The 23223-nt window shown below is 40.2% G+C and overlaps 1 protein-coding gene across 1 annotated transcript in view; it reads left to right on the top strand.

The window, feature by feature from the left end:
• The first annotated feature begins 6058 nt into the window (after positions 1 to 6058).
• pde4d (phosphodiesterase 4D, cAMP-specific) overlaps positions 6059 to 23223 on the top strand; it is a 143340-nt gene continuing 126175 nt past the window's right edge. The window contains exons 1-2 of the mRNA XM_029511703.1: positions 6059 to 6205; positions 20491 to 20549. Of these exons, the coding sequence (XP_029367563.1) occupies positions 20505 to 20549 (45 nt within the window). The 5' untranslated portion in view covers positions 6059 to 6205; positions 20491 to 20504. The remainder of the gene's footprint in view (positions 6206 to 20490; positions 20550 to 23223) is intronic.

Raw genomic sequence — 23223 nt, 5'->3', positions numbered from 1 at the left:
CAAATAACCTTATCTCAACATTATTTGCTGTGATTCCATAAATCAGTTCAACAAGCTCTAATTGTATTAGTGCAGTGGCATTTTTTCTGCAATCCTATCGATTTAAATTTAAAATGGGCCATTGAATGCTTTGGACTGATTCTAGAAATAATGAACCACATCAACTCTACCGTAAGGGCCTGAAACTGTTTTTAAAATGTGATAACCTTGAACACAAAGTTTTGATTATTTTATACATGTCATCACCTCAAACTTAGAAAATGGTCTCCTAAGGTCGTATCCAGCATTAAAGGTATTGTTCCTTATTGCTCTTTTCGGTGCTTTTTGGTGTGAAATGCTCAGCTAAGTTCAGCAGCTACTTTCTTTTGATCGTGAGCAGCAGGAGGCCCAGCGTCGAAGGGCGGCTGTTACACTGCGATGTCTCTAAACAAAATGTGGGGTTGATTATTCTGGTTTATGATTCTCAGTTGTATGGCCTACTGTACACAGTTGGATTGCTCGTACTTGGTCAAATGGTTTCAAAAGAGTAGATGGGTTACTTTGACCCAGCTGCTCTACCGTTAAACTCTGCAGCCAAGTGGAATTTTTGGAGCTCAACCTCATCAGTTGTATTTTCATTTATTTATTTATTTATTTATTTTTTATAAGTGATGGCTACTGCAGGCATTAAAATGCTAATTATCTGTAACATGAAACTGCCTAGCTAATTTTGCTAATGCTAACGAGCTAACTGTCAGCATTGCGGTGAAGCCAGTGGGTGGTTTGTTACTGTTTTTGCAGTGACAATGACAAGACTTTTTCATATCAGATTAATCAGTCTTTTATTTTGAAATGACGGCACATAGATTATAAAGGAGAAGTCTTAAATTTAGAGATTTTGGCTCTTACAACCACTGACGATCACAAATGTTGGCCTTTTTGGATTAAATGGTAATCTACATGGGTTACATTAAAATATCAGTAATATCTGTAACAAATATATAAAATAAGTTACTAATTTATGGAATACACTGTTTGTGTGATGTTAAGTAAAGTATTAATTAGCTGTCACAAGGATCTCAATAGCTCCTGAACTTCTATCCATCTGATCTTCTAAACAACATGATGAAAAATGTTAAAATACTCTGAGAGGCTGAGGGAAACGTCTGAGAGATAAATCTGTGTTTTAATCACTTACCTTTTACCTTTTAATTGTGGGTATTTTGCAAATATTCTAATTTTGCTCCAAGAGCTGCTATAATCAGAGGTGATGCACTCTACATCAGAAATGTGGTGCAGCCCACCCATGTTGTGACTTGTAATTTACCAGATCACGATGATTAAGTACAGTATTGGTCTATAGGAGAGAGCAGATGATGCCAGAGGGGCAAAGAAATGACAGAAATGGCGAGAGAGAAGAGGTGCATTTGCGTTTACAGCATTTTGTTCCATGATACACACCTCTTTGAGATGAAAGTGTCAATTTATGGATTAAAAAGGTGAAGCTAACTTTACTTAGTCACATCTGTTGAATCCCTGAAATGGTTGTTATGCAAATTGAATTTAGCCAGAACAAAGTATTGTCCAGATGCTCTGTTAAGTGCTTGATGTTAACAAAAGCGAGGGTATTGTGTGTGTGTGTGTGTGTGTGTGTGTGTGTGTGCATTTGGCTGAATCTGTCAGTGCAGAGCAGATAACTCTCTGAGAATAATTCTTGCTCTCCTAGATAATTGTGGGTATTTTGCTGCCTAATAATAACCAGATCCTCTCGCCCCTCTCTTCTCATGCATTTAAGATCTATTCACTGTGACAAATAAGGATAAGTATGGTTTTGCTTATCAAGGTTTAAATAGATACCACAATCAGGGTAGTAGAAAAGTTAAAAGTCATTCACAATGTCACCAAATGGAGAATCTGTGTGAAATTGATTTGATTAGAGTTAGACCTCGCTCTCTCGATCTATTTCTGGTTCTTGATACAGCTGGCAGAGCTGATACTGTACAGAGAGGCTGGTTTATCTGAATCTGCACCTTGTCTCTCTGTTATTCTGTTTAATGTCACTCACCACAAACAAACATCTGCCACGATGTGTCTGTTAACACCGATCGAGGCTCCTGTGTTACTGTAGACATTCAGTGTTGGAATTAGGTGGAATCTTAACTTTGTGGACCTGATCAGATCTGTGTCAGTATCATGTTAGAGAGAATACGCTTTAGTAATGTTGAAGGTGGAAGCCTGAACTAAACCTCACAGATTAGTGAAATTGAAGATTTCTCAGATTCCACTGGGCTGTCCCAAAACAGCTCAGGGAATCAACAAAATATTCTTTTAATGACCGGTTTCCTGTCATTTGCACTCAACTCTCGTACACAGGCAATGTAGATTTCCTCTCCGCCTTTTCCTTTGTATCTCTGGAAATCAGATTTGAGATGTTTATTTGTCCTTTTGGGCAAAACTTTATGGAGCACTGACAGTTTCCACACGTCGCACCACAGGGAGCATCTCCCTCCTCTTCTGAAACAGCTGCTTCCTTTGCAGCAGCACACCAGCAGAGCAATTCTGCTACATTTTAGACGGAGGGATGTTTTTCAGGTGCAGTGGTATATCATCTTTCCCAGAACCAACTTATTGATCATTGTGTTGTCTTCCCATAAACCCTGTGTTGAGTGAGTCTGGTCTGCTGTGTGTGAATGTCAGTGTCTCTGTGTCTGTCACATCTGCTTAAGTACACGCAGCAAAGAAAGGCTATTCATGCAGCCTGCCTTCAGATTTTTTCATGTGTTCAACACGTTTCCAGCCTTAGGTCCTGCAGGGTTTACGGATTAAAGACTGTTCCCCGTTGCATCACCAAATTACACATGTAAATCTGTATTCATTTTCCTGTTTTGATGCAACGGTACAAAAGAGGAACAAAGCGTGCGCCCTTTACATAGTATTAGCATAACTCTTCCACCCCCGTAAGTTTGACGAGCCTTGGGGCCAGGTGACGTCATTCTGTAACACTCCGCTTGATTGCTGTGCTGAATCCCTCCCTGCCTGCCTGCCTGACTGTTTGCTTGGCCGCTCCCTGAGGGCCTGTCTACTCAGCGGCTTGTACCCCTGTCTGCCTGTCCTGGTTCTCGGTTGGGAGTTTTCATGTTATTTCATGTTAAGGATACGTTTCATGCAAAAATTTGCAGATTAAACCAACACAAGGTCTTGAATAATGAATAAAACCTGTGAGTCAAAATTAGAATTAGAAAGATGTTTCCTACAAAATAAAAAAAAAACAAAAACAAAAACAAAAACAACCCAAAAAAAAAAAAAACAACTAAAAACTAAAAACAACACACAACTGCTCCTTCTGCTGTTTGAGACAGGTTGAGAAGGTTTACTCATTCATGCTTCATCTCTATTACCCCCTCTGTGAAAAATGGCCAGCTGTTACAGCTCTTAATTCTTCAGATCAATATTTGGATGAGGGGAAAAGCTAGGCTGTCAAACCTACAGTGTGTATTTAATGCACAGGACTCAGGAAGCAATAATATCATTACCTTCAAATGTGTTCTCAGAAATTCTCCAAAAGAATCAACAACTCTGTCGCATTTACTGGATACTGTTTCCCATAACCTCATTTCTCCTCGTATTTTATAAGGTTTTATGGGCCCTCAGCTTTGTTTATGCTTACTATTGAAGTGGTTGTTTTTTTAAGTTTTTATCGCAGCATTTGTTTAATTTTTGTGTTTGAATTTTGTGTTGGAAAATGTGCAGCCACAGAATTAAACAAGGCAAAAGAATAATGTTGGATGGATGAGAGCTCTGAGCTGAACATCTTTCAGAACTGTCAGTAGTTTTCCAGAGAGGCTTCTTTTAAGGCACACAGTTTCATTTCATTCCTGGTGTTTGCCGTACATAGTTTTGCTACTCGGACGCTGCTTTGCACTCTTTTACCCATCGAAATGTTCGTGGGTCTCATTGCTGCAATGTGACCAGGTTTCTAAATCCAGTTGTGCCATAGCCTTCAAGTTTTTATTGGACGAGGAGATGAACTTTCTTTGACCTGCGCTTCAATTGAAGGGATGCTTCGACTATTTCAAAATGCGCTTCCATGGAGTTGTGAAATGTGCAGATGAGATCACTCAATAGTTGTGAAAAAACACAGCAGATTCTAAATTAACTCTCCTCTAACCTTTAGTCCTTTGTGTGAAAAAAAAAATTGTAAAAATGTAGGATCATACATGTCAGCCATATGAGGGGTTAATGGGTGTGTTCTGTTTCCTGTTTTATTTTGAAATGTGTCTTTTCTCCTCCTGTCTCGTCGACCAGAATCACTGTAATGTGCTTCACCTGTGTTCTGTTGGCGACCTGCCCCTCCGTGTATCAAGCCCAGTTCTTTCCCCCCCTCCTCCTTCGCCACCTTGTCTGTTTGTTTGGGTCAGTTCCCCAGCCTTTCTCCTTCATTTCCGCTCCCTCATGTAGCTGAGTGTTGCTAACTTTTGACCAGTGACGGCCTTACGTTGGGACGCCTCTGCCTGTCTTCTGATAGCCTGTCTGTGTATTGGACCCACCGTTGTAATAAAGACCCTGAACTTTATCTGCAGTGAGTTCCGCTTTGATTCCTTCCAGATTATATAACTATGAAGCGCCAGTGTTTGTTTTTTTTAATTAGACAGCTTTTGCCTTATGGATATCCACATTTTTCAAACTTTTCAGCTTTGAATTTGTAATGCAAGATGTCTGGCTGTCTGTTGTTTGAGTTGAGAGACCTTGAAATCCCCACACAACACGGTCCAAGAGTACGAATCCTCCCAAGTAATCTGATGTTCATTTGTGAAATTGGTGGAGTGTCGCTTTAATTTTTTTCCACCTGTCATTAAGCCCAGACTACTCCACTCTTCAAACTGTGCGTAATGCTGATGTATATACAACATTGTGACACCATCGTAATTGTCCAGATAAAATAGGCTTGCAAAACTTTGCGCACAATAGTTTTTATCTCAGATCCTTATCCAAAAGCTCCAGATAATCAGGCAGCAGCTCAAGGTCCTGCCTGACTTAATGCACCTCTACACCAAGGTGGGAATCTCTCCTGATCAAACACCATAGCCTGCAGTCCCTCTCGGGCAAAAAGGTGTTTGAGCATGTGTGTGTCACGGCGAGCCATTGACGCTAAATAAATACGACAGTCTGTTTCAGCAGTACACAAGCACGGCAGACATTCGTTGGCTGTGCAGCACGAGCCTCCTGCTTTCAGTGCGCTATGACCATTTGAAATTCATCTCTCTCTCAGGACACGCTGTCTTTCCCACAGTCGCTGAAGCAAGCGAGCTGCAACAACACTGGGAATTGCATGTGCATGTAAATGTAATACTTTGCAAAATAGGTCAAACCATTTGAATGTTTAATTCCCTTTCAGTCACAGTTGTGTTTTATCATGAACAGATTCCAAATAATAGGACAAGTAACCATTTTCCAGTTCAATTCTTTTAACTTTTGCCATTTCAAAAGCTTTCTCTCTAGTCATGTGAGCTCCTGGTTGGAGCTCTATGTAATGTACAGACACGAGCGTGATATCAATCTATTTATCTATATCTTAGCAAACCAGCATACGTCCTACAATGTTTAACTATTCCTTCCATTCCATTCCAAACTGTGGTAGAGCAGAGCAGGAGCACGATTTCAAACTACAACACATAATCACCAAAGAATTTTTAGGGAATAATGTACAATAAATTACGTAAAGATGTCTCAGCTTTATAAGCTAATGGATCTTTGAAAACCACAGACAGATTACACAACGATCCTGCTCTTTGTTTATACTGCACAGTTGCTCAATTATAAAGCCCTCATACAGTGACTGTGTCTTTCCCTCCCTGGCAGTGTCTTTAATATACCCGTCTCATCTCCTGTCTTCTACAGTTTGCCTACAATTGTGGGAACTTTCAGCAGGACAAACGGAGGGAGAGAGGGAGGGCTGGCCGGAGCACACAATTGGCCAAGAAGCAAGAACCACTCTGACATGATTGGCTCTGAGTCTGGGAGCTGTGAGCAGAGTTCCCTCCTTATTCCAGAGAGCATCAGTGAGCAGCGGAGTGGGACTTGCTGTGTGAGAGATGCACACCACCACATACTTTTGTTTGTTGTGGTTTCTCTGATTGGGACTCTCATAGGACAGGCAGAACATACTGTACAGTGGCAGGGAGTGGATAAATAAACTCTTTCTGGAACTTCCCCAAAAGGATATAAAGTAAGTTTGTTTTCACATTATTTCCACGTTATTCTACATTTCTAAGTGTAGCAGTTGTACTGTAGGTCCTCTCTCTGTCTGGTTACTATGAAGACAAAAAGTGACACATGAGTTAAGTAGCACAACTGGATACATTGTGATGGCAATTATACTAAATACAAGCAGACACATGCCAGCATCTCTTCTCTCAATTTTTTTGCCAGAAATTAGAAGTTGTGGGAGTACATGTTAAAGTGTGTGTGTGTGTGTGTGTTTTTGTTTGAGCACGCATGCACGTGATGTGTGTATGCACTGGATTACTAAGGGCCTGCTCTGTGTTTTTTAAAGGATCCTTTGAAAGCGGTCTCACACTTTAGCGGAGAGAACGGTGCAGTGCGACTTTACAGTGACCAACCTCATCTGCAATGCTTCGCATTGACAGAGGAGCTCAAGGACTCTTCTCCCAAAATCTCCTGGTGTGACTTTCAGGCTGCAGGGTGGTGGTGGCAGCAGCGGCGGTAGTTGGCTATAAATAGGCCTGCTCCAAAATTGTGCTGCAGTCACGCATAAATTCAGATGCAACAAGAAATGACACAGTCATTGTTTATATACAAGTCACTGACTCCAGTGTAAACAGATATAAATTACAGTACATCCTAATAGCTCCTTACTCCCATATTCTAACAACAACAAGGGTAGGAGAGTGACGTTTTGTTTATCTGCCACATGTGGCAGAGTCATACTATATTCAGTGACCCTCCTCCCTTCCCTTAAAGGGAAGAGTTATCACCACTCCTGTTCAGTTAAGGATCAACTTTTTGTTATTTCCATAGCTGCACTTATCAAATTAATCAGCAGCTGGTTGGAAAATTACTTTGCAAATGCTGCAGTGCATACAGGGGAGGGAACTTGGTCTTGTTATGCGGCGTGTGAGCACAGATGGAATGAGTTTAAAAAGTTACATCATGTTATGACATACTAATTGGACCCATGTGAATTTAATATTGAGCCAGCTGACTTCCTAACAGACATATGGATCTCTTTATGTGCTGTATACCAACCCCGCTCACTGGTGGAGACAACCATTTATATGGGATTGTTATGAAGTTTGTTTGCCTCGGTCATGACTAAATTCCCATTTTCATATTTTTTTTCTTTGAAGCTAAGCTGTTAAAAGTGATGCCCTCTCCTCTCCTTTGTTGGTCCAAATCAGGAGATAGGGCCTGAATTCGACAATATCTACCTGTGTGTCAGCCTGCTTGTCTCAGAGTTGCCTTGTTGAAGTGTCGAACACAGGGAGCCTTGTGTTGTGCCTGTCCTATGCAAATATGCCGTGAAACTGCCATGGATGAATCAGTCAGATGGCAGACTAAGCTCATTGTTTCACCTGTGCATCACCCGAGCATTGAGATAAAAGCCATAAAACACTCTGACCCATTTGACTGACGCTCTCCTTCTACACGTTAGGTCTGTGATTAAGCATCAGCCCTGCAGAGCTCATACAAAGTTAAAGTAGGCAGGAAAAAGGATGGCAACACTAACCTGACAATGACTACTGAAAGCACCACAGAGCATCAGAGAACTATTATGGCAGACAGGTGAAATACTTATTAACTTCTGCTTGTCTTACTGTCAACTTGTCCTGGGCATCTTTCCTGAATGTCGCTGTCTGTCAGTGGGAGTCAGTGGGAGTTGCAGCGTAACGAGCCTTGGTCTGTGCACTCCACGTGGAGACAAAGAAATGTCTGCACTGCTTCTGATGCCTTACTATCAGTCTTTTTGAAGATGGATCTCTGCAGGTAAATGTTTGTCTGCATTTACTATGTGAGTGCAAATCCTCCATTGGCCTCAGTGTTGCGTAGAACCGAAACTCAAGCACTTCCCAGGCTTGCAGTGTTGGTCAACAGGAGCAGCTATGGAGGATGTGGATTGATGCCTTTGAGTGAGTGCTGTTATTAGTATCTGGAAGTGAGGGGTCAGTGGTCAAACAATGGCGGCAGACTGCTGTGTTTGGTGCCAGCAAAGTCAAATGTCGCAGGTTTCCCTAAGCCATTCTTGGCATTCTAAGTAGGGGCTAGTAGGGGCTAATGGAAAATTATATAATTTGATTCCCAAAGTATATTCATCCCCGTAATAAAGATGATGTTTATCTTCCTCAGTTTTTCTGGCAAAAGAGAGTATTCAACGGTCCGCTCAAGCTCTCTGCAGAGGCACTGTAATATATATGCACACACAAACACTAAATGAGACTGATGCCAAAGCCATTTAAGTATCTTTTCATTGGAAACTCTGTTCCCAAAACAATGTCCAGGAAAGTCTCTGTATACTCAGGGCTTTTAGAGGTCATCCCGGGACTTTCTTGCTCCATCCAACTTCAGTCACGCTTACTGTGCTGGCTGATTGACTGTAAAGGTCAAGTGCTGATCTTATCCTTTCAAAAAGAAATATTCTTTTTTTAAATCATCTTCTTATGTGTCAGTGTCAAGAAATTGGGTTTTGGAACAAGGAATGGTTTGTTCTTTTGGTAAAAGTCATTTCCTGTCTGCCCTTGTTTGTTAATATTGTCAGGAATCAAGTGATGAATGTCCTGTTTGGTATGTAGTTTCAGAGCAAGTGTGCCTTCTGAACCTTTGATGGAGTCTTTTGCTTTTGTAAACTCTGAAAAAGGCAGTGCTGTTGAATGACACGAGTTACACTGACATGTCCTTAATAGTAAATAGGAAAAGATATCAGAAGACAAGTGTGTCTCCCTATCTGTCTTCCGCCCTCTGTGCATCAGAGCCCTATAAACAGTGACGCAGCACAGCTGGGTTGTATCAGGAGAACCACACCACCACGTGCAAGTATTAAGCCACGACGTTATGGACAGCAGAGGGGAAGATTTTGCCTTAATTCATGTCTTGCATGCAAACAAAAGCAGGGATTGACGAAACGATGACGATACCGAAACTTGAGAGGATTTCTGCCTTTTCAACAGCATCTGTGTGCAATGACCTGATTTACGTGAGGAGGAGTGACCTCCACAGGACATGAAACAGGAGAAAAAGAGAGAAACAGCTGGAGCCCTGTGTTCACATCCCATTCTGCCTGTTACCCTGGAAGTCCTGTTATTGTCTTTGTTAGCGTCTTTTGGTCCAGAGTTCAGGGTCAACAGTATACTTTTACAGTCACTCAGATGCAGCTTTGGCTTCTGCTCTGGTCCGACTTGTGGAGGACATGGTTGGGGGTTGGAGGCTGGTGCTTTATGTCTCTGGAGAGCGATGGTATGTGCTGGCCATCTTTTTGGTTATCTCTCACACAGCACATCCTGCTGCTTTGTTTAACAAATGTGAAATACGTTGTTTTCCTGTGCCGCAGAAAACTTTCCATAAACAACTGTTGACATTTTCTATGTTTAGATGGGGTCACACTATTGTTGCTCTTTAAAACATAACATGGACAAAAACAAGCATGGAATCTTTATTCCTCTTTTTTTTTTTTTTTTACTTGAAATTGAAGTTTTGTTGTTTTGGTTCGTTGTAGGTTTGCTCTCCCAGTCACATGATCACAAATACCCACACACAGTGAATTTTCAACTGTACAAAATGCCTCCTGGAAAAACCAGAACAGAACAGTGTTACTGTACATATCATAGTGAAAAGAGATCACCGCTTTACAGTGTGGGAGTTGAGCAGCACAGTTAAATACGCACACTCAGCATTTAAATTCTCCACCGCAGAGAGTCAAACAACTGGATAGAGTTGCAGTTTAACATATCAACTTCTCTTCTCTTACCAAAATCTGATTACATTGCTTTGTGTGAGCACATGCCACAGACTGACTGGAGTAAAGTGCCTCTGACAGCTCATGTTTGTGCAAGGAGGGGTTGAATAAACATTATGAGGGCAGCACTTGGATTATTTGCCCCCCTCCGCCCCACCCACTGTGCCCGCACCACCATCACCACTGTATCAGTGCCAAAAAGGACCTCCTTTAGCATACTCTTGTGTTATTTGCATTGAGAGAATAAGATCTACGTCATGTTTGCTTCCTTGCCAGCAGCGACGGCTTGCCAGTTGGCTTGGGTTACATGAAAACAGGGACGCTTGGTCAGGTGCCCTATATTATTTATTAGGCCATGGACCTGATAAGGACTCTGCCTGGTACGTGACACTGTGAATGGAGTGAAGACCATTAGATCAGCAGGCCAAACCTGCCACAGGGGAGTTTATGAATGAATATTGTTCTTCCGTTGGGCTATATTGGGCTAGAGTGTGGTCAGATAATGTGTTGAGTCCATATTGGAGGACAAAGGTGATCATAACCACAATCAACAAAAGCACAGAATTGTAACTGAAATGGACAGTATGTGAGAATAACGTTTTCAAACAGTTAGTGAGCAGTCAGTGCTCTTGAGTGATCACATGAAACATAGAAATAACACAGAAAGAACTGAAAATCGTAAAGGCTAAAGTATAAAAGAGAGCTTTAACTCAGATTTCTAACCCTGATCACTGAATGTCAATATTTCTGGTGCAATTCTCATGTTTTGAGATGGAGATATTTCGATAAAAGATTTGTAATTGTGTTGTTTTTGCATATATACTGTGTGATTTTCAGCTGACGATATGGGCTTATTTCTGTTCCTGATCATGAATAATTCTAGTTTTGGCTTAGCCCGCTTGACTTGTGTGTCATGATACCTTTGCGCTGCATATGGTAGAATATAATTACTGACTTGTCCATAACAATAAAAAGGAGCTTTATCCTTAACATGGCTCATGGGTAAAGACAACAACAATAACAACAACAACAACAACAAAAAAACATGTAGTATTTGAGTGATTTTTGGCAAGTAATTCTCCGACAGCCTGTTGACTCACAAAAAGCTTGAATGAACAATTAAGGTTACATGGTACATCTACTCCAGCCCATTGACATTATCACTTTTGCTGTTATATTTGCTTTATAGGAAGCACAGCATTGTTCTTGTCACGCAATGTTTCTCTACACACATAATATTCATATATACTGTTCATCAGACTCGTGTTTAGAGCAACAGGATAATGATACTGATGAGAATCGCATCATAATCTTATCCCAGCCCCAATAACAGTCCATCATGTGTTCCCATATTTGCATGTATCATCTCATCCATATATGGATGTGAGCTGGGCCTATACATAGATGCCCCTGAAATGAAGAGGCGCGCACACATTTCTTAGGCTGTTCGAGCTCATGCCTTTTTTTCATTTGTCCTTTGGTTCAAACCTGATGAATGTTTTCCATATTTAAATGTCACTGTGTTTCTTTCTCACTCCTACTCTGTGGTTCTCTCACCACAGTGGGTGGAAGACCACTGGGAAGTGAAATTTGATGGTCTAATTCCATGTAACCATCTAAGGATGCTAGCTCATGAGCCTCAGACCTAACCTTATATCTCATGACATGTTGATCTGTGGCATGGAATTGGAAGCGTTCAGCTCCATCTCAGGAATTGGTCACACAAATGTTACAGTTACAGCACATCTTTGACAAATAATCTGTACCGCATATAATTCAATGTGTGCTTTAGATGCATTATTTTATTGGATGGATGGAACTGTGTGCCACTGCTTTCCTAGCGTTTCTACTGAAATGAGCTTCTGTGAATTCTGTACTCCATACGCCACTGACTCTGTGACAAAACGTTAAGTGAAATAATCATTTAAATTCTTATGTACCAATTACATAGTTTAAATAACCAAGGGGTATGAAGAGTTTACAAATCTATTCTGTCACCTTATTTAGTTTCTTAATCATTATGAAGGCTTCCTATCTTGCTAAGCCTTAATTAGTAGGAAACATTTGTTTCTCCCAGATGAGCAAATTGTGTAAGCATATCTGCAGGGAAATATTCAGTTTAATGGTCTTCTGTTATTGCTGTGGACAGGATGCTAACATTTCACTGTGGTTTGCTGCAGCCTCAGGCTGGCAGATCTGCTCATCACAAGGGTTCAGAACTGCCCCGCTTGGGTTTTTTTTGCCACTGGAGATGTTTTTATAAAAATAAGATTACAGGTATGTAATCAGCTTTCTGGCTCCTCTCATATAATCCAAGGCCAAATTAAACCCTAGGGGGTAAGCCTTTTAAAAAAAACAAAAAACAAAACATAATATCAGAAAGGACAAATCAGCAGGAGAGTTGTGGGAGCCTTTTCCTCATCTGTTTGGGAGGTCTGCTTTACCAGGATCAACTCAGTGTAATGTTAACACAACCTGCCCAGAGGAGGGAGCTCCTTCACTGGCAAAACCACTTTCCATAAAACCCAGCAATGTCTGTTCACAATATGCTTCAGTACTGTGGATTTTATAAGACGTTGATGTTATATATATATATATATATATATATATATATATATGAATATATATATATGAATTGTTTGTGTAGACGTTGATGATTCATATATATATATATATATATATGAATCATCAACGTCTTATAAAATCCACAGTCCACAGTCTTGTGCATCAACTTGTAACCACACTGCCTCCTTGAGCAAACACCTTGAGAAAACACCTTCCTATACATATATATACATGTTACATGTGGACTTAATTAAAAAGACTTAATTCGGCACTTGCTGTGTGGAGATCCATGACAACAACCTAAACATAGCATGAAAAAAGGGTGAAGGCAGCAGCTGGTCTTTTTAGTCCAGCATTGTATTAACAGTGGTCAAAAAAGGAGATATGCCACAAAACAAGCAGTAGAAATAAATTGTAAAAAACAATCAAACAAACAAACAAAAAACTCCAAAAAACAGCAAATCACAATTAACAAAAAAAAAAGGGATTCACAGCAGCTGTCAATTGGTTAGTCCTGTGACAAGAAAAAAATCCTTCAAATGTTACAGAATCAGCATAAAAAGCCCAGTTTACGGCTTTTGCTGTTGTTGTTGTTGTTTTAACACAAACAATGTTTCCTTAAGCCTGAAGGGAAACCACAGAGCGCAACGCGTCATATTCCCAAAGCCACGCCCACTGGAGGGGAAAACTATACAAAAAACGCTGTAGCGTAGTTAGTTTAAAACATCATTTCAACATGTCAAATGATTATTTTGATATGCCTGCTGCACCAGAGAAAAAACGCTACAATGAAAAACTCACATATGTGGGTCTTTCTCATTGTCCCGTCTTTATTTTAATGGAGAAATTATCCCGCTGAATTGCCGGAGGTGACATACATCGATATTTACAACTTACGTGATGGAGTTCCCCGGTAAGATCATCAAAGTTAGGCTACATCCACACTACTGCATCATCATTTAAAATAGCTTTTTATAACCCAAATAATTTAAATCTGCTCCACTTTACAGGGTTAAAACGTAGTTAGCCTCGGTGGGATTCAGCTCCCACAGTTAGCCTCGGTTAGCTTCAGCTCCCACAGTTAGCCTCGGTTAGCTTCAGCTCCCACAGTTAGCCCCGATTAGCTTCAGCTCCCACAGTTAGCCCCGATTAGCTTCAGCTCCCACAGTTAGCCTTGCCAATTCAGCAACCTTAACTTAGAGTTATTATCTTTATATTAGCTATATAAAATTTAACATTACACCTTATGTTACAAAATATTCTAATAAAAGCTTGGCATGATATGTAGCCGACGTCGGCGCCTCTCGTCGTCTTTCTGCCTGTACCCACTTCTCTGGTCTTAAAGGCTCAATTTTTTTCTGTTCAGCAGCTTCTAAAACTTAGATCAAGGTTATTTACCCTGTTAGTAGATCACCCTACAACGCAGCAGCTTTTGGGCATTTGTTTTTGTTTGCTGACACTTTGATTGTTTTTCTTTCTGGTGTGGGCGGGGCTTTCTATAGGAACACCACCCCAGTCGTTTTAAGATAGTATATTTCATATAATTAGATTTTTTTTCTTTGAATGTATTAGACTGAAGCTTCATAGCAACAATACATTTGAAAGTCAATCAGTCTCTGACCTGGTTTATCCTCTAACATTACACCAAACTCGTTTAACAGATTGAGTAATCCAAGACTGGGTTTGATTTTCATTTTCATGGAAGAATATTATTGCTTATGCCAGTCATTCTCTAACTAGCTGCCTCATTAGGTGGGAAGGAATCACTGGGTCTGGTTTACAGCCTTGGCATTAAGCAACATTGCAGTATTCAGTCAGTCATTGGTGTCCACATCGAATCACGTGTGATGGGAAGGATGCAGGCTGAGATTCAGCTCACTGTTTTCTTTCCTGTGCTATATGGACAGGAGTGAGTCATCCACAGACCTGCAGGGCCCACTGCTGCCTTGGGTCAGTGATGCCATCATGCTGTAGTAGGCCATGTTTAAAAGAGAACAATGTGTTTTTAACAGAGATGGAATAAAGAGGCGTTGATCGATCAAAGATTAGCACTAGATAACAAGACAAATATTAGAATTATTTAAGATTGTGCAGTGTTTTTATACCAGCAAAAGTACAGGATCTTTGTTCTGTTGTGGATTTTTCCCCCTGTCCTTTATAGTGGATGATGCAAAAGAAACCAAGCATGAAAACTTGTGTATGAGACAGACAGTTTTAGCTCTCTGAGAACCCCTGCTGGTAGGTTAAAGTAGAGAAGCACACTTTTTTTCATATCTATATTAAGCTGTAGATTGAACTGTGAGAGAATAAGATGGAGTTGTGATTGCTGTTGTTGAATGCGGATCTACATCCATGTGTTTGTGCGCAATAGCACACCAATCTGAGTTCTAGCTGCTAGTGGCTGTGACAGTGTGGAGTAACACATTGCAGGTTTTTCACAAGACTTTATTTCTTTTAAGTGGTCCACTGTGAGCTATAAAACAGTGCTGACACATAGGCTTCAGACAGCAACAAGAAGAGAGAAGTAGCACAAAGCAGAGGCCACTGACCACAGTTTCCTTTCTCCCTAAGGCTGTAAACCCACATTGCAGGAAAATAAAATGTTTTAATAGTTAACAGACTACAGTTTATGCCTAAGACTGATTAATTTACGTAAGTATAAAAAAGTGATTTAATATCATTCCCCACTGTTAAGTCACACTGGTTTGTATGTATGTGCGGGCTGATACACATATGGTAAAAGTCCAAATGTCAAATGATATCTTTTGCTGATAAGTTCAACACAATACAGATAAAAGAGCCACTCACCTGGTCTGTAAGTGGTTTGGTGTTGTGGAGACAGTCTACACTGACTTTATCTGGCTTTATCTGGATGCTTCTGCTCTAAATAGCTGCCTGCTGTGACTGGAAACAAGACGGATGAGAGTAGAGAGAGAGAGAAGCATCAACATTGCAGACTGTAAAATCCAAGCTGTGAGCTGAAGGAGCAGGACCATTGTAGTGAAAAATATTGAAGATGACTGAACGATTGTTTGATGGGAAAATCAACATAACTCATCAGTACTGCTACTAACACATGTGAATGTGATGTGAAGGCATTGACAGCAGCTGAAGGTTTTTTTTTTTTGTTTTTTTTTTTTTTGTCTTGATCGATAAATTACAGTGGAAACAAACAAAGGAAAGTAGGTTTCTACCAGATATTATTTGGTTGAATTACATCCTAGTTGATTTTTGTCAGTTTTGGCTCATTTAATGTTGAGCCACTTCTTTTTTCTTTTTTTTTTGACATTTTCATCTTTGCTCAGCAGTGTTTATGCACAATAAGTGATCAAACTCATCTGACAGTCAGTATTTAGATTTGATAAAAATGGGTCATTTAGATTTTTTTTTCCATTTTTAAATAATAGCACCAAAACATGTAACCTTTGTAATTTTTCTTCAAATTAGATAAAATGATAGAGGTAATCGATCTCAGTTGTGAGGGAGTCAGTAAATTATCTAAAGAACTTGGAGGACAAGTGAATTTAATCATTGTTAATGTACAGCTTAATAGCAATTGGTGTTCTAACTACACCCACATCTGCTGACTCCAATTTCACAGCACAAAAAGCAAGCAATAAAATCTGTGACTCATACTTGGGTCTGCCAGACAATAGGTGGGATATAAGACAATTATTATGAAGAAGCTTGAGGTGTGAGAGGAAATTTACATTTCAAGTTAAAGTTATTTTATTTTCATCCCTGGCCCACTTGCCATAAAATTGTTTCGAGCTGCTACAAAGGACTCATCACTGTCGATGAAGTGCTACGGGAATGAATGCAAATGAAATTGAGCCCTTTTGCCAGATATAGCTTCAGACCAGCCAATCCTCAGACACCGTGTATGCAAATGTATAGATTTGAACTATAGAATAAGGATAGCCACAATCGCTGTGACAGCACACATCTATCTTTTTCCATCTGTGTTTCAAGGACACATGTGTGAGTGTGTTTGCATTATAGAGGGTGACAGTCTTGTAGTGGTTTTGATTCATGTGATGAATGGATTGAGGGATTGTTGTGGCAGTTAATGGTAGGCTTCAGTGTAAAGGACAGGACAAGGCCACACAAATACAGCAGCTGCTGAAGATCTGAGATGCTGTCCTGCCCCCGCTCATGTTTTTATTTTTCTTCTCATGTCTAGTAATCGAAATACCACTTGGAGGAGCCACTGTTATGTTTCAGTTCAGTCAGTAGGTGAGCAGACTGGTGCTTCCTGCTCAGTAGTGAGGATTTTTCTTTTTTATAATTACTTGTGCCTCCCTACAATAGGCCATTTTGAACAGCAGTGATGAAACTTGTGGTAACCAAAATACAATTAGTGAATCCATGGCATAATAATATTCAATGCCAACTCCATGAGGTGGAAAATAATCTGCCTTAGTCAGTGACAAAGAAATGAGACTGCTTTGGTGGTTCATGAGGAGCTTTTAGTGGGTATCACTCTGAAAACACAATAAAGTACTGTGAAATAAGTTGTAATTGAGTTCTATTCAAAAAGTCTAAGATTGAGCTCTGCAACAGCTTGGACATGTTAATTTATTAATTCCTTACTTTTAGGGTTTACCATCTAAGCCTGTATATTGTCAATAATGTATAATCTTCCTCCAAAGTACAGACTTGACAAATTGAACAAAACACACATTTGATTAATGTGGTCTATGCAGATCTGTACAAAAAAAGTGAGCCGAAAAAAAATAATACAGTGAATGGTTATTTCAACAAAGAAGCAGTCTCCTGCTCATATCAGCGGATTGAATGGCTACAGTAAAAAAAAAAAAAAGGTAAGATACTTTTGAGTGATTATTTAATAAGCAGCTATGGGGCTGCAACAAAAAAAAAAGAGACACATCACACAGCAGCTGAAATTTAGAGCACATTGGACAGCCATGACCTTCTACTGCTGGGAGAAGAGAAGCCATAGCTCAGCTCATTTTTGCCTACTTGCCTAATGTGATCACACAGGATAAACTCTCATCGCTCTCCTAAAGATGGCAGGAAACTAATTGAAAAAGCCAACAGAGGATGTAACAAAGGGACAGGAGAAAGAGCTGCTGCACTGGGCAGTTTCCAGATCTGGTTTCCCTCACCTGGGGTATCTGCAAGCCCTATCATGCCTTAGAAAGCTAATGCTTTTGAGCTCAGCCTGAAATCAACCCCCCGTGGTTGTCCTGTGAGCACATGCCCCGCCAGACTGATCCTTCACACACTAAGAGATACACGGACAAAGGCCTGTCTGCAATAGAAAAAGGCAAAGGCCAGAAATGTTTGCTTCAGTCCACAAACATTGGTGCTTCTTGACTAGCAGCTCTTACAAGAGAAAGAGAAGCCAAAAATGTGTTTGTGTCAAAGAGTAAGCGCATAAATGAACAATCTTCACATCGCTGCAGTGATAAAGATTTAGAAAATGTTTGGCAATCATTGGTTGTGTTTTTAATTGGGAATACGCAAAATACCTTTGGTATCTGTGGGGAGCTTTCAGGAGTGTATAACAGGGTGAATAATAATGGCTGGCTGAGATGAGGAGTGTAATGTTGATCCATTTCTTTCTCTCCCTACCTCTGTACTTTGTATCTGAGCCATGTCTCCTGCTGATTCAGTTTTTGTTAAATTAGCCTTGTGCTTTCAAGGCTAAAAACCTTCACATTATTTTGGAGAATCATCATGTTTGGGCTTTCGGCTCACCCCAAGGAGACGGGATAAGATGGAATGAGACAGAGTTCATTTCAGTCATTTTAACAGCTGCTTCTGTTTAATTCATGTCAGGATACATCCTTTAGGAGATTCAGAGCGACGAAGAATAATTAGTGAGTTTTTTCAAGTGGCCTATAATGACTCTGTGGTGTGCACTAACGCAGTATGTACTTGACAGACACAAAATTTCAACTTGGCTGCCATGTTTACAAAAATTTGTGTGTCACGTACAACTGGAGAAGAGAAGCAGTGAGGGGATATGTTTATTGTCTTAAAGCTACTTTTGCTTTCCAGACATGGATTTTTTTAACAGCAGATGTGTATCGCATACAGCATACAGGAAGGCATTGGATGTGTGTTGTTGTTATCGCCACTTAATAACATCAAATCTAAATTTGACATATCTTGCACGGTTGGCGTATTAAAAGTTTTTGCTGCTTATGGGCTGTGATTCCAGACAGCGTGTCAGTGGTTAAGCATGATGGCTCATAAGCATTCACACTTGCAGAAATTGCTGAATATGAGCATAGGTCAAGGCTGTGGTGTACCCTGGAGGTTATCATGTGCTCTGTGTGCATGACTGTGGCCCTCGTGTGCCTTATGCCAGAAAATCATTTCAAATATATCTCAGGCTTTTTGCCCTTCATAGTTCACTTAGATTAGAAAACTTTTTACGTTGCTGTTGCATTACTACACTGCATACGTTCATTCTGAATATAACTGTTCTTACCACCCAAACTAAGGATGTAAATATTTAGGATTTACTGTGAACTGCTGCAGTCATTATGTATGAAAGATTAAAAATTGGTGTGAATTTCTTTGATAAATGACAGGGAGGATGATCGAGCAAGGTAGACTGTTAAGTATGTTTAAAAAAACAAAAACAAGAAATAAATCAACATAACCAAGAATGCGGGCATTATTGATTTTCTAAAATGGGCATAGATATTAACATTGTGCTTTTTAGTATGAAATTTCTTTAATGATGTTTAGTTTATATGTCCCAAAAGCGGCATCATGTCAAGCCTTTTCACCATGTCATAACCAATCCCCTCCCCTCCTCTCCTCTCCTCCTCCCTCCCCCCTCGTCTCCTCTCCCCTTCTCAGTGCTCAATCGATGGCAAGTGTCCGACAGGCTCTGTCTGATTTTCTGTCTGTGGTGATTACCTGGCCATTTTGTCACTCCACATCTCTTTAGCGGGGAAAGGTCTGAGCTGAGGGAGGAGGAAAATAGTACGACTTCTTTGTGTGATTTCTCTTTCGAAACACCTAATACATCCAGTGTTGTTGATGAGTTCTGGTATATGGAGACACAGTTGGTGTTGTCTCTAAACTCATGGACCATGAAACCATGGATCCCAACACGGCTCCTTTTCACAGACACACACAAATACACATCTGAAAATGAAGGACTAGGATGACAAATGCCATGCAGGTATATCTGTTGATTTGCACAGAATTGGCTGATAATAATGGATTTTTTTGACAAATGTACAGCAAAACCGAGCATTTAATAATCATCTGACATGACACATGGCAGAAATATATAGTGCGGACAGGAAGAGTCTGAATAAAACAGGAGAGCAAAACTTTGCAGACTGATAATAAAAAGACAAGTGTAACAATTAGGGTAAGAAAGAAATCAGAGATCATATACATCCTCCGATCAAACCACACCATGTGATTGTTCATTTCTTTGAAGCTCTACAGGACTTTCTGCATGTGTCATAACACTCTGCACTCTTTGCATGGTTATGGACATCCAGTTCAGCACATTTGGTCTCATCTAATTTTGTGTGTGTGTGTGTGTGTGTGAGAGATGAGAGAAAATGAAAGAAGAAAGAGGAGAGAGGCAGGTGTAGGCTTGAGGTTATTAGACCAGATAAACAGAGGGGTTGTGTAACTCTGATAATTCACTGACCTTTACCTTTTACACTCTAATGCATTCTAATAGGCTGATGGATCCCAACATGGCTCCTTTTCACAGACACACACAAATACGCATATGCACAAGTATGTGGTTGTCTGGGAGATCAACGCTTTGGTGCCCTCAAACCGCAAAAACCAGTGCGAGGTTGTATAAACTTACCTCATCCTTTAAAAATGGGGCAAAGAAAATCAGCGTGGATTTTTAATATCTACTTGACTTGCCCATGATGTTGTACTTGATGCTTTTCAGTTTTTGTTTAATTTTTGCTTGCCCCTTTGCTAATGATATTTATGACTAAGCTCTGCCTGTGTTTCAGAGGTGGGACACAACATGCAAAAGGATGACCGGTCCGGGGACGACAGCCAACGAGACAGCGTGAGTGAAACCACCCCCCCCCCCCCCCCCCCCCCCCCCCTCTTTTTTTTTTTTTTAAACTTCATCCATGCCCTCTGTACATTTCTTAATTTCCCTTTAACATAATTTTACCTTTTATTTAACAGTTTTTTATCAATATTTGGGTTCTTCACTTGAAGACCATATCCATGTAATGAAGTTCAGGTCTGCGTGTTTATGGGATGGGTTTCATAATCATGCAAGTTAAACAGTTACAATTGACAGTTCAAATTTCTGGAAATTCGCAAGTTTGTTAAACTTTTGACTTCTAATTGTGATAATTTGTGATAAAACATTACAGAATACATGCAAAATAAATATATTTCAGAGCAGAAATATGCCTTTACGAATTCTGCCACAAACATTTCTGATTGAGATGATTGAGATGAGCATAATCAGTTATTTTTTTTCTCAACAAAGATTAAAGTGCGTTTTGTTTTTTTAGAGTTGATAGTAATATAGAACAGCATGTGGTCTGTTCGTATTTTGCAAAAGGGTGGAAATGAACACTTTACATATTGTACATATTGTAACAGTGTTATGCAAGACAAATGTCCGACATCTCTATGTGCACAGTTATGATACAAACCTGCCTATTTGTATAGCTCAAATGAAAACACTGTTTAAAAGGGATTGCAGTGAGAAGTGGTATTTAAATTTTCATGCTAAAACGATTTAGGGACTACTGAATAATAACACAGCTCAAGGAAATATTAAAGAAATGCCCGCAATTGACACTCTTTTGCTGGTGAATGTGGAGTCACATTATTTGTTGAGGGGCTCACACTGTGCCATATGAATGGAGTGAACGGTCGTATTTACAAAATAAAAACGCCGCACAAGTTAAAAACTACCATTTTCGTTTTATTGCACTCTAGTTATCCTTACAAGCCCATCCCCCACCACAGCTACAGCACTGTCCATATCAACCCAACTGTGTCTGGGCTTTCACATGTGAATTGCATGCAAGCTGTCTGTCACCCAGTACTGTCCATCTGGCTTTAATAGGCAGGCTCCTGGAAAGCCTGACATACAACTAGGGAGGTCAGGGCTGCAGTGCTCAACTAGAGATGGACCTTGGATAGAGTAGCAGCTGATATTATCTGGCTTTTTCTGCCATGCATGAATAAGTTATTTAATCAAATTTTATGTTGTCGTCTTTCAAATGGGTTGATATCTGAGAGCGAATGCTGAGTGTATGTAAATTGGATTTGTGTTGAAAAGACACCAGTGTGAATATTGGTCAAAAAATAAATGACAGCTTTAAGAAGAGTTGCTGTATTATTAACCACATGATTCAAATTTCTCTGTGAACCATAGTGAAAGATGGGACATGTCAAAATGACAGCCTGATGTTGAGATTTTCACACATTTTCACTCTGTGGTTGATTCTATATAAACCTTTTTGTACTACACTTGAAAAACCCTATACTGCAGCTCCATGGAGTATTGGTGTTTCTGTCAATTTAGGAAAATCTGGGCTGATACTGGTGAACTCAGTTTGTGGCCCAGAGGTCACTGGAAACATAAAAAAAACAACAACCAAGAAGGCAACTCAAACTGATGCAGGACATTACATTGTTACGCAACAAAAAAGTCATCTAGTCCCACTGGTGGTTGTTTATAAAGAGCAGCATGAATGTAAATGGTTATTAAAGCAGCTGAAAGTGACAGGACCAAATGACCTTTAAGATGGAAAGACACCATTGCTCATAAATCAAATCTGATTGATTCAGTGTTTGTGCCACTTAAGAGGGAATGAATCCTAAAAATTATTAATAATATATCCTGTTAGAACCTGATCAAATTTGAGTGTCTCTTTTTATAAGTAAAGACTCATGATAATAAAACAATAAATCATGAGATGTATGTATGGAGCTTAGCTGTAGTAGATTTGGTGAGGTTCATGTCCAATGTGAACTATCTTCATTAATTAGTCAAGAGCGAATAGAGATGTTTGAGGCACAAGTGTTGGGAGAGAAATGGGTGTGACAGAGACCAGGTGATTGGAAAGAAAAGAGGGGGGCGGTGAGGTTAAGATAAGGCGTGAATGTGAAAAACAAACAGAGCTGCAGAGATGCTCCCTAATCATCCTGAAGGGGCATGCTGAGGTAGAGCAGGGACACAGGCTGCACTGATGAATACGTTTTTGCAAGGCTCTCGGGGGCTGTCCAATCAGGCGGCACCATTGATGAATAGTCATGAGTCACCTTATCAGTATCACCATGGTTACGCAGATGTGACTGTGGCCCTGTGAATGTGATGAGGGAATAGAAATGGGCCAAACGCCGCTCCGGCTCCTTCCCACGCACATCTTGATCACCAATTAGAGCCCAGCAGGGCAGCATCCAGGTCATGTGCTGGTCCTCTCTGGCCTCGAGCGTTGGGAGAACAGGTTTTGAACGAGTTGAATGGATGGGAAGCAAAGGAGAGAATGATATTTAGGGATTTAATGAGAGGGAAGAGGGCAAAAAGAGAAGAGGGGGTTAAGTTCTGATTTGGCCTGAACTATCCAAAGATTGAAATCACATTTAGCATCAGTAAAGGCAATTAACATACAACACATACAGGTGAGGGCTGTCAGGATGGAGAGAGGGGAAGTAGGGGATAAATGAAAAGCTGGGAAATTCGATTGAACAGGATCAGAGGAGGGGGG

Source organism: Echeneis naucrates, chromosome 9 (genome assembly GCF_900963305.1).
Source record: "Echeneis naucrates chromosome 9, fEcheNa1.1, whole genome shotgun sequence".
NCBI lineage: Eukaryota > Metazoa > Chordata > Actinopteri > Carangiformes > Echeneidae > Echeneis > Echeneis naucrates.
Note: the sequence above shows the minus strand (reverse complement) of the source record. Positions and strands in the feature narration are given on the sequence as shown.